Here is a 12,445-nt window from a genome sequence, read left to right as displayed (position 1 = left end):
ATATTGACCATGTTGACCGTCTCAGGAAATGTTGCACACATTACAACTACTCTTATTACTATTACTAGTACTTCTAATACTATTTCTATTATTTGTATTACTACTGCTATAACTTATTGAATAACTATTGCTTCGAATTATATTACTGCTACTATTACTTTTACTTCTGTTTCTACTATTTCCATTTCTAAAAATTAGTAGCAATACTAAAAGTAGTAACAGAAATAGAAGAAGTAGTGTTCTAATTCAATTTTTATGTAACCATTTTTTTTCATTGGCCAAAAGTTGCCGTCATATCCACAGTTTACCAGACGTAACTAAGGAGGGACCCGCCATTTTGAATTGATTGAATCAACAAATGTTCGAATACTGCTATATAATAGAAATTATAACAACACCTACCTCGAATTCGACGTTTTAATGTAATTTTATCCGAATTTGAATCGTACAGGTAACGTAATATCCTCCAGTTTGTAAGTTGTATGACGTCACGTTTGTCCATGACGTCTTTGCGCAAAAATCATATGTAATGTTTCGCGTCTTTTTATTATTTGTCAAATTTAGACATTTTATCAAGTTTGATCGTATTATTTCTTTTTGTAATGCATTAGAATCGGAATAACAGTACTGTAGTTGAAGAGTTGCCAGTAAAACTGCATTTGTGACCGTCAAATCTACAATTGACGGTGGCAACTCTTCAACTACAGTACTGTTATTCCTCAAGTAATATGAATCGCAAAAGTAGTAGATGTAGTTTTAGTCGTAAAAGTTCCTTAATAAGTTGCTGCAGTATTAAGAACAAATAATTGAAATAGTAATAAAAGCAGTAGCAGTAGTAATAGAAGAAGAAAATATGGAAGCAGCTGTAGTAGAAGTAGTAAATGTAGTAATAACAGTAAGTAGACGAAGTATAATACGAAGTTGAAGTAGTTGTATAAGTAATAATAATTCTTCAAGGAACAGTTAAAACAGTTGTAGCAGAAGTATTATCAGTAGTACTAGAAGAAAAACCAGGAATGGGACATACATTTTTTTGTTTGCAGTTTTTGTAGAAGACATAGTCCCATTGTCAGAAAAAAAAAATAGCAGTAGTAGGAAAAGAATCAGAAGAAGTATATGATGTATTAGCAGAAGTAGAAGAAGAAGTAATAGAAGTAGAAACAGTAGTAGTTGTAGCAGAAGTAGTAGTAGTTACTTGAAATAATAGAAGTAGTAGCTGTAGTAGAAAAATTGGTAGCAGTTGTAAAACATTAGTACCAGTTGTAGAAAAAGTAGGACAATAAATCAACTGTGAGCAGATGTAGTAGATTTAATAGTAGAATAGATGTGGTAGAAATAAAAAGTACAGGTAGTAGAAGAAGTATAATTAGTAGTACCAGTATTGAAGTAGTTATAGAAAGTTACTTAAAAATTCTACTACTACTACTTCTGCTCCTCCTCCTCCTCCTACTACTACTACTACTTCTTCAACTACAGCTACAACTACTACTACTAAGACTACTACTTCTACTACTACTACTACTACTACTACTACTACTACTACTACTACTACTACTACTACTACTACTACTACTACTACTACTACTACTACTACTACTACTACTACTACTACTACTACTACTTCAACTACAGCTACAACAACTACTACTAAGACTACTACTACTACTACTACTACTACTACTACTAATACTAGTACGTACTACTACTACTACATATACTACTACTACTACTACTACTACTACTACTTCAACTACAGCTACAACTACTACAACTACTACAACTATTAGTACTACTACAAATACTACTATTACAAATACTACTATTATTATCATATCATGTTAGAACCAATATTGTATATGTAATGAGTTTCAGTTGGAACTATTTTCAGGCAGTCTTAACATCTGTCAGGAATTGCCAGGAAAAACTGTCAGGAACTGTCAGCAGAACTGTTCCAAAACTGTTGAAGTAATAGTTATCCTGTCACTTTAATAACAAATTCTGAAGTTCGATCATTAACCTCTTTGGATTTTCTTTTCCCTATACAGCTTGAGATTTTCAAACATTTTGTTCCCGATCATCACTGAAGAGACACTGAGTGTTGAAATGCGCATCTGGTGCAGAGAAATTGTTACCGTTAATGCTATTACTACCACTGCGTCGATGCCTCTGTCGATGGACTTATAGTCACCAGCCCATTAGCCATACGCATTAAAATACGGATGTTGTGCTATTAAAATTTGCTGTTACAAAATTGTATCAAAATATTTTAGATTAAGGAATGTATCCTCCTCATGCAAAGCTCTGTTTCCTTGGCCGGTTTTGGTCATAAATTTTTTTTGTGTGTAGTTCTTCATCGTTTAAATAAGCTTTGGATTTTCAAATAGTTTGGTCTGGAGCATGACTAAAAAGATTCTGATTGGTTGTCAAACTTTGCATCTGGTGCAGAAGAATTGGTACCGTTTGTGTTAATGGACAGTTTTAACCTAGTACATGTTTAACGGTTCTATCTTATAACATATCCTGGAGATCTATCTCGAGAACCTTTTCTGAAAAACTTATTATTTGTATTTAGTTTTCTAATACATGTACATTAAAGTATTATTTTTTTTCATTCATTCTTCCTTTCTCAGATATATCTTTTAACTTCTTTTCATTTATTTGATTACATTTGTTTGTTATTTTCATGTATTAATTATTCTCTCTATTATTTATTTGTTTTAAATTCATTCAAATTTTTTCACATAAATTATTCATGAATATCTATGTTACCTGTGTTCATGAACCCTATTTAACTATGATTTAACTATTATGTCTGTTTGTTTTGTTCACACGGTGTTGTCAATATAATTAAAATTTTGTATACGACTGTCATACAATTGAGAGATTTAACAAGCTATAAAACCAGGTTTAATCCCCAATTTTCTGCTTAAGAAAATGCCTGTACCAAGTTCGGAATATGACAATTGTTATCCATTCGTTTTATATGTCTGAGCTTTTGATTTTACCATTTGATAAGGGACTTTCCGATTTCAGTTTTCGGTATTTTTTTTTAATTTTACTTTTTAGCATATTCCACCGTTTCCATGTTCATACTAAAACACAAAGGTATTGGTAGAGAATATGTTATGAAGTGATTTTATCTTTGGTATTTCGCTGCATATTTGAAGATACTATGCTTTAACTTTATTTGCCAATATATTTGTTTTGTGTGGGTTTTCTTTCATTCATTGAAATATTACAATTCCTGAACACACGTTGATATTAAAGTAACTAGTAGAGTTCACGCATGTCTAAAACATGTCCTTATATACATTCACATTAGATGGGTATACTGCTGGTAAATGTGATTCGGTGTTTTAATGAAAACAATAAGATAAATCGAAGATAAGCATAAATCGATACTAATTTGTCTTTAAACGTTGTATTACTACTCAAGTGCTAGAAGTACTCAGAATGTATTTACTTAAAATACTTGAAGAGGTGGAAGTTGTTCTATATTAGTATTTCCTGATAAATCACTTGAACAATTTTTGACAGTTCCATAACGTAATATAATATATTTTAAGTAATGTACTTTTTAATTTGTTTTTAATTTCTTTCTTCCATTTCTTTTTTAATTTGAGTTAATTTTTTAATTTAAGTTATTTCAGTGATCTTAATTACTGTGTTTTTATTCTTTTTTTGTCTATTCTATACATATCTGAATTACCTTATTTGGTTTACTCAGTATTTTTGTTTATTTATTTCTTGTTTTATATATATAAAATGTCTGAATAATAGCCAATGATAATATATATCTATATTCTTTCAAAATGATCCACATCATTTAAAGCAAAAATATTTATGGATATATTTATAACTAGTATATAGCATGTTCAAACATGTCCATCATTAAACAAAAGACATACGTATTTATACTTGTGATTTAACGATATCAGGTGAAGTCTGGTGTATTTCTGTCTTTTTATAGAACTTGTTTGCTGTTAATGAACTTTATCTGCAATTATATTTGTGTTTGCAAATGTATTCTATCCTGATCCAATTCGTGACATACGTTGATATTATTGTAACTCGAAGTTTTCTAGTAAATCAAGAACATGTCTTTATATGCACATTTGATGGATACACAACGTGTAAGTGTCTTTAATTTTTGAATAAATGACAACAATAATAAGCATTACAGATAAAGATTAATGGATATAGAGGTAAACTGTAACGCAGTTTTTTTATAATAATTTGCCTTTAAAAGTCTGATTGATACGCAAGTACCGGAAGCTTTTAAAGTGTATCTACTTATCATACTTTAATTTCATAATACAAAATATTATATGAAGCCTGGTAAACTGGTATAAAGATTCAATCCCAATGAAAATATAACGATGACTGTGTAATATAATTTTAAATATTTATCTCGTCTAAGTTTTTCAAGAAAACATAGAACTTTTTGTTATTAATTGTGGAAATCTTAGAAGCATCTCCTTTCTCTGCTAAAGCCTTATAACATACATATACAATATTTTCGGCTTACAATGATTTAAAATATAGATTAATAGCAGAACAATTAATAAAAAAAAAATATGACCTTCAAATTAATACTTTGTATTTATCATATGACTTACAAGAAAATCCAGCTATCACAGACTGTTCTAATTGCATGGACCAAATACGCTTCTGGCGAAAACATATTTTCATCCTAGTATTTATTTTATATTTCTATGTGATATAAAGTCACTTATCGTAAATAGAGTTAGGCCACGCCTACCACTTCAAAATTCATATTGAAATGTACACACTTCAGCGAGGTAGTCACCGACACAAATCCAATAGTTTATCCTACAAAAATTGCACAAAAAATTATGGTCCTGCTATTGTTATTTGATAAATGTTTATAGTTTCTTACATTCATTTCTTATTTTTGATATTTTATTATGTAATCTGCCCCACTCGTTCGCCCATCTGCATGAATTTTATGATTGTCTGTATCACAGTTTAAATGTAGCAATTTATATCCGTCAAAGTCAGATACTTTTCTAGGGTGAACCTTAAAAGCCATTTTGAAGAATATTTATAAAAAGCTGGGTATCAAATTGTTTCAGATCAGAGAATAAAGATTCCTATTATTATTGAAAGATTGACACATGATATATAAAAATTAGAGGAGGACTAACTTGACATATTAACGATACAAGGATTCGTCACAAAACACAAAGAATGATCTACATAACCTTAGGTTTTATAACAAAAAATGATAGCAAAGACTGTATTTTTGAATATATGTTGCTTTTCCTCATTTGCCTATTGAAAACGTTAATTTTATAGTAAATAATAGTCTGATAAGTATTTGTTTATATACATTCATATTCAATAAATATATTACTTGTAACTTTCGTTTCAGAATTTTTTTCATTTGCCTATACTTAATTTTTTTTGCAAATGTATTGTTTCCTAATTTCATTCATTATACGAATTCGCATTCAAACGTTTATTTTACAGTAAATAATAGTTTGATAATTTATCTAAAGGATTTGTTTATACTAATATATATTCATATTCAATAAATATATTACTTGTAACTTTAGTTCAGTTTTTTTCAATTCTAATTTTTAGATAAATGATAATTAGATGTAAATTAATATGCAGATTTCTAATATAATTTGCCTTAACAGTATTATATCTACTCAGTTATCGGAAGCACTCAAAGTGTAACTACTTAGCATAACCTCTATCAAAGAAATACACACGAATGTACGAATGATAAATACCTGATTGAACAGTTTAATAGTATAATAGTGCATATTTTATATGTTCTTGATACCTTTGATGTTGTTAGATTATCAACGAGGAAAGTAGGAGTTGGAAGGTATTATAATTTGTGTATTAGGATGGAAAAGGGTGTAGAAATAATTATCATCTTCTTGAAATTAGACCATAACATCGTTATCTTTGATAAATGCTTCATTAACCGATATACCAAACATGAGATTACCATTACACAATAGTCTCAGATCAGACTAATCAACTATCTATTAAACATCATGAATGTCATAGTAAATTTCTTTATAATTGTATAATTGATATAAATGAACCTAATATCCGGAGTACACAATTAATGCTATATTTTTTTTTAACTTGCGATAAAACTATTGTGCTTCACAAAAAAAGCTTTGATCAAACGTTAAAAAACGGTTTTATATAAAATTGAGTATTACCTCAAATAAATTTGCTTTAAACTACACATATTGGTATGTATAACATAAAAAGTAAATCTCATTAATGATGGGGTTAAATGAAATTTAATCAAATTTAGATTGCAAACAAGGATAACAGATTACATCATCGTAGGTTAGAACTAGAAATATTTGAAAATCGCGTTTTTCGTTATTAAATTAAAAAAACAAATCTGATAAACTTGAGATATCCTATATGGTAAATTTTCCTAAAAAGTATAATACAAAAATACCGAACTCCAAGAAAAATTCAAAACAGAAAGGCCCATCTCAAATGGCAAAATCAAAGCTCAAACACATCAAATGAATAGAAAAATAATGTATCCCTTTATTGTTGATGCGTCAGAAGCACTTCTAGATTGGCTTTCATAAGAAACGCTGATATCAAAAACAAAAGCATAAAACTAAAGGATGCATATGTACTTTTAAATACAGAGAACACAATATGCATTAGTTAAATTTATAAAACATTTTTTTTGTGTGTATTTATGTATTTATCTTTTTAGCAAAGTGTCTATTTTATATAATTGTTTCATATTATGGCAAACAAAATATGCACGGGTATCGTTGTTTTCTGTAGCTTTCACGAGGCAACATTTCCAAAACAAAATAGACCCAACAATCATAGTATTATCATAGAAGATTGATGATTGAAAATGTATAAGGTACAATTTGCCTGTATGTTTTGTTGGCATACGTGTTTTATTTAAATAGAATATTTCTATTCGTAAACTACCGTCGAAATTTTAGAACAGTTATGTTACTTGTAAATCTATACATGTATGAATTAAAAAAAGACTAAATCGATTTGCACTTTTCTGTAATAATTATAACGTCTCAAGTACTGGAAACACTCAAATGATATGAATTATGGTCATTTCGTACCCTAATCATTTCGTACCCCAATTTCGTACCCTGGCAAAAACCATTTCGTACCCTGGCCATTTCGTATCTTGAACATTCCGTACATCGTGGACTATTTACATGTATACCATTTCGTGCCTGATAGAAGATTTATATATATACCATTTCGTATTTCATAGAAGTTTATATGTATGCCATTTCGTACCTTATGGAAGATTTATATGTAAGCCATTTCGTACCCAATGGAAGATTTATATGTGTCTCATTTCTTGGTAAAAACTGTCTCATTGATGTACGCCATTTCGTACCTTTAGGAAGATTTTAATGTATACCATTCCGTACCTCATGGAAGATTTATACGGATGACACGCGTAACTAAAGACAAGCGCCGAACTGGCGTATGATTTTAAAACGGTAGCATCCTATTTGATTGGATTAAAATGTTGATTGAATACACGCGCTATTTGAAATTGCAACGTGTGCCTAAATATTGTGGTCATCATAAGGTGTAATTGAACCTAAATGTATATATCTTATGCATTACTTTTAAATAATACTTTTATAAATATGCAATACACACTAAAAGAAGATATTTACCAAACGTTTTTAGAAATATAGATAGCTAGATATGTGTCGTCTGTCCTGTTTTTTTGTGCATAGTGGCTATTTTGGCAAGCACTTCTCAAAATGTTTTATATTTTTAAAAAAATGATAACTTTTACAAATGTATGATACGAGATAGTAAACATGTATCATTTAAACAGATTCTAACAGTTCAATCAAGTAGTATAATATATTTTAAATAATGTAGAATTTAATTTGTTTTTCCTTTCTTTCTTCCTTTCTTTTTTTAATTTTGATTAAATAATTAATTTAAGTTATTTCAGTGATCAAACTTACTGTGTTTTTACCCACAAATGTATTATTACAAACAATTGTGTAATGACGGTCACACTTCCTGAATCCAATCCCATAAAAAAAGATCACTGTGTAATCAAATTTGAAATATATTTCTTTTTTTATGATTTTTTGTAGTATACAATGTTGACTGCTGTACCCTATTTTTGACATTTTTACGTATCATTCACACATCGTTGTCGATAATGGAATTTTATGCCACTGTCACACAAGAGAGGTTTAGCTATCTATAAAACCAGGTTCAATCCACCATTTACTACATAAGAAAAGGCTTTTACCAAGTCAGGAATATGACAGTTGTTATCCATTCGTTTGATGTGTTTGAGCTTTGGATTTCGCCATTTGCTTTGGAACTTTCCGTTTAGTTCGGATTTTTTTGTTTTTTTGCTTTTTACTAAAACTGATATTTTATTGTAATAATCAAAATAAATTTTTTAGACGGAGTCCACTAGTATTTATCCATTTTCTATTCTATGCATCTTTCTTTTTTCTTTTAAAATGGACTATATTATTTCAAACACAATATCAATGTAAATTGTTGTTACCTGTAATCAGTCGTTTTATTTGAGCAATAAACATGCATTGACTTGAACTTCAAACATTACTTGGGTTTTTAAACTTTTTCGATTTGAGCATTACTAATGAGTCTTTTGTAGACGACAGTCGAGTCTGTCGCACACAACATTTCTATCCTGTAATCTATATGACGTGTTTTGTATATTTGTATGTGATATTCAGTCAAAGAATCAGGCCACGCTCACCACTTTGTATTAAAATGTACACACTTCGACGAGACAGTCAATTTGATAAGTTTTCATAGTGTGTGGTATTCAGTTCTTAATGTTGATATTATATTACCTCATTGAATCCGTATTCATGTGAACTTCAATTTTACCCCTTAGCTAGATTTGGATTATGCATGATGAATACGTGTTAGGCTATAAAAAGAAAAGAATGTCAACATTGAAAGTGAAACACAGTTAACTCATTTAAATGGCTGATTTGATCCACAAAACATCATTCTTTTACAGGTAAAATCGAAAATTAACTTTTGTTTTTAACCTTAAAACTGAAATCAAACAGACATAGACAAATCAATTTCCACGAGGTTTATATATCTATTCATATTTATGTTAATGTTTATATCGTGTTATGTGACCGTCGGTTGTTTTCGGGTCATCTCGATAGTTAATTGAACTTTTATAATCTAGAAATTATCTATGAGGGTTGATACTGATAGTGTGTCAAAAAAGGCATTAATGATTGACAACCTTAAAACATTTCATTCATAGGTAAGTACATTTTCGGAGCAACTACAAACAATATATCAAACTTCCTTCTGATTCTGATTCTGATTCAACAGATTGCGTTCATAATTATTATATGAGGAGTAGGTCATTGTAACGAATTATTGACTTTTGGGGCAAATGAATTTCCCCCCTCCCGGTTCATGGTGGGGTTCATCTTGTTTATGTTTTTTAGTACTTAGCTATTGTATGATGCATTTTTTTGTCTTTTTTTTGTTTTGTTTATTGCCATACCGTGGTCAGCTTTTTGTTGACGTATTGCCCTTTTAGATTCCCTTGGTATTTTTTGCCTCTGATTTTCTTACATATATTGTTACAAACTTACTATATACAACATCTGAGCTTATACAAAGTAAAATAAAAAAAAAATAATTTAAAACGAAAGTTTCCTTTCAAATAGCAGAATCAAAATCTCTAACACATCACACATATGAAAAACAACTGTCATGTTTCTGACTAGGTACTGGCATTTCCTTGTGTAGATAATGGTGGATAAAACCTCGTTTTATAGCTAGTGAAGCCTCTCACTTGTATAAAAACTACAATACATTATCGATATATAAACACAGGTGAATGACGTTCATTTTGAACACAGCCATTTTCAAATAAAGATTGAGAATGAGCTCATATTTCAAAAGTTCTCAAATCTCTATCCGACGACACTTTTTTTTCAACTTCAGATACTTTATTTAACTATAATAGTTGTTTACAAAGCCCCTTAATGTTAGAACAATGATAAACTTTGTGCAAAGACTACAATAACTTGTTTCAATATCCCAATACACCAATTTATCGCAACGTATGTGTGCATAACTTTACTTAACAATGAAAAAGAAAACGGAACTTTGACCATTTTTTGTTTAGCTTTTAGTTTCGAATTAATCGAAAGTGAAAGAGCATGGTTTCTGACGACTCGTTTTACTGCAATTGGGTATCATGGGGTCAGTGGTCTCATGGAATGAATGGGGCATAACTTGTTATTCCCATGGAAAAAAAATATTGTTTTGAATGTAACATCACTTAAACATTTTGGTTCGTAAACAGTATATGTAGTACATTTCAAGTAAATGTTTTCATCTTACACAGACAGTATGAACCCATTATGAAAGAACAGTCGTAAGAGTGCAGTATTCGTAAATACAATATCAAGTAGTAATATTTATTAATAATCCAAAAGATATATATAAACATTATCATTATAAATAGCACAAATAATGTACAAAGTAGACATATACTACTACTTTAAAAAGAAAATGGACTACATTTGCTTTTTTATTTACATATATATTGAACACATCATCTAGAAATGGTGTTAGAATACAATGTACCAAATTAAAAATTAACAGAAACATATTTACATGTAAGCAATATACTTGTATGCAGACACCCAACAGTAACACTCACAACATGTATTTTTAAGACCACATAAAAAAACTAATAACAGTAAATATATCATGAGTTATGAACAACAAAGAGCATTGAAAAATTGCGTTGACATTTTCAGTTGATACAAATACTGGTCATGATATTGCACACGTGATGTGTGTCATTAGCGAATTGGCTTTTTATTGCTCCGCTGCTATCTTCAGATTAAGGGAAACATGCGAAATTTAAGGGCTTAAGATAAAAATAGAAGATGTTGCATGATTGCCAATGAGACAACTCTTCACAAGAGACCAAAATGACACATAAATTAACAACTATAATTCACCGTACTGCCTTCAACAATGAACAAACCCCACACCGCATAGTCAGTTATAAAAGGCCCCAAAATTACAATGTAAAACAATTCATAAGAAAAAACTAACGGCTTTATTATTGTACAAAACATGAACGAAAAACAAACATGTATTATTTTTCTTGTATCATTTTAATTTTAGTTTTTTTGTGTGCAATTTGGAAATTAACCTGGGACAGTGATATAACAGTACAACATAAGAATGAACTATACAAATCAGTTAAATAAGGCTTAACTCATCAGATGGACAAACATAAGTATATTTATCAACACAATATGACTTTTGTAATGTTTGTCTTATGATTTCACAACAATGAAAAAGTACATCAAAACCTATTTTATTCTAAGCTGCTGGGAAAATATATGGCTATTTACAATTAGACTTTCACTGACAGCTGTTTCTACTTTTAAACTTAAAACTTTTCACACACATACATTGAAGATCTATATTCACAATTTACAATACAGAAAGTAGAAAAATACTAAATAGCATTATTCAAATTCAATATTTATAAATGCATATATTTAACAGTTGTCGAGCTGTCTTTTGTAATGTGTTTTCTACCAAGTTTTCCTACGCCGTTTGCTGTCTTCCTGCATATTTACATCATTTGTGTTTTCAATGGGATCGTCCAGGACTTCGAAATAGTGTACACTTGAACAACTAGCATATTGTCTGAACTCGTCCAATCGATTGAATCGTATGGGTTGGTAAAGATTGGTGTACGCGGTGTTTTCTTCATCAGGATGGCTATATTCATCAGAATTATTATGGTCGTTTCCCGACTGCTGCAAGGAAGGCAACAATGATTGATATGGGTTTAAGTAGTCATTGCTTGGGGGACTGATTCGATCATACGAATCACTTGAGGTGTCGTCTTGTTCTATATGTAGTTGTTCAGGTGGTGTCAAAATGAATTCAGACAACTCAAGTTCGTCTATTTCAGCATATCCGTAACCACTTCCCCTTCCTGTTGAAACAGTGGGGCTTCTTTGAGCGTCACTGTCTAGCTCAGTTCCGCGGTTATTTGTATCGACAATTTGATTAATTCCTAGATTTGGGTTATTTTGATATTTTTTGCCTACGTAAAAGCAAGCCATACTGAAGCTAAGAAGAAGAATAAAACCAACTCCACACGATAAATAAATGATTACTTCAGTATTAATGATACCTGCAAAACAGTAACAATAATATGATGCTATACAATCTGATTAAAATCAATAGTTTAGTTAGCTACGTTCGAATTAAAATTAACGTTGTCAACGGTCTTAAATCATACCTTGAATGTTCATGTTCCGGATCCAATCAAACATTTTACTTAGAAATGTCAGTATGCGTATTGTTAACTATTGCAAACATTGATGGGTAATCTGATGAATATGTATATGAA

At 30.0% G+C, this 12,445-nt stretch overlaps 1 protein-coding gene across 1 annotated transcript; it reads right to left on the bottom strand.

Moving 5' to 3' along the window:
* Window positions 1-1,466: 1,466 nt before the first annotated feature.
* Window positions 1,467-12,155, bottom strand: LOC139493055 (uncharacterized protein DDB_G0280579-like). The gene is made up of 2 exons (XM_071281196.1): window positions 11,620-12,155; window positions 1,467-1,620 (listed from the first exon to the last, which is right to left on the bottom strand). The coding sequence occupies exons 1-2, from the start codon at window positions 12,153-12,155 to the stop codon at window positions 1,467-1,469; spliced, it is 690 nt and encodes a 229-aa protein (XP_071137297.1).
* Between the last annotated feature and the right edge of the window lie 290 nt (window positions 12,156-12,445).

The sequence above is a fragment of the Mytilus edulis genome, chromosome 10 (assembly GCF_963676685.1).
Source record: "Mytilus edulis chromosome 10, xbMytEdul2.2, whole genome shotgun sequence".
NCBI lineage: Eukaryota > Metazoa > Mollusca > Bivalvia > Mytilida > Mytilidae > Mytilus > Mytilus edulis.
The sequence above is the reverse complement of the archived record's forward strand: the minus strand, read 5'-3'. Positions and strand labels throughout refer to the sequence as shown.

Coding starts and splice junctions, on each gene's coding strand:
- LOC139493055 (XM_071281196.1), bottom strand. CDS start 12,155: ATGGCTTGCTTTTACGTAGGCAAAAAATATCAAAATAACCCAAATCTA. Junction 1,621..11,619: donor AAACGGCGTAGGAAAACTTG/GTAGAAAACACA, acceptor CTGTAGTTGAAG/TAGTAGTAGTAGTAGTAGTA.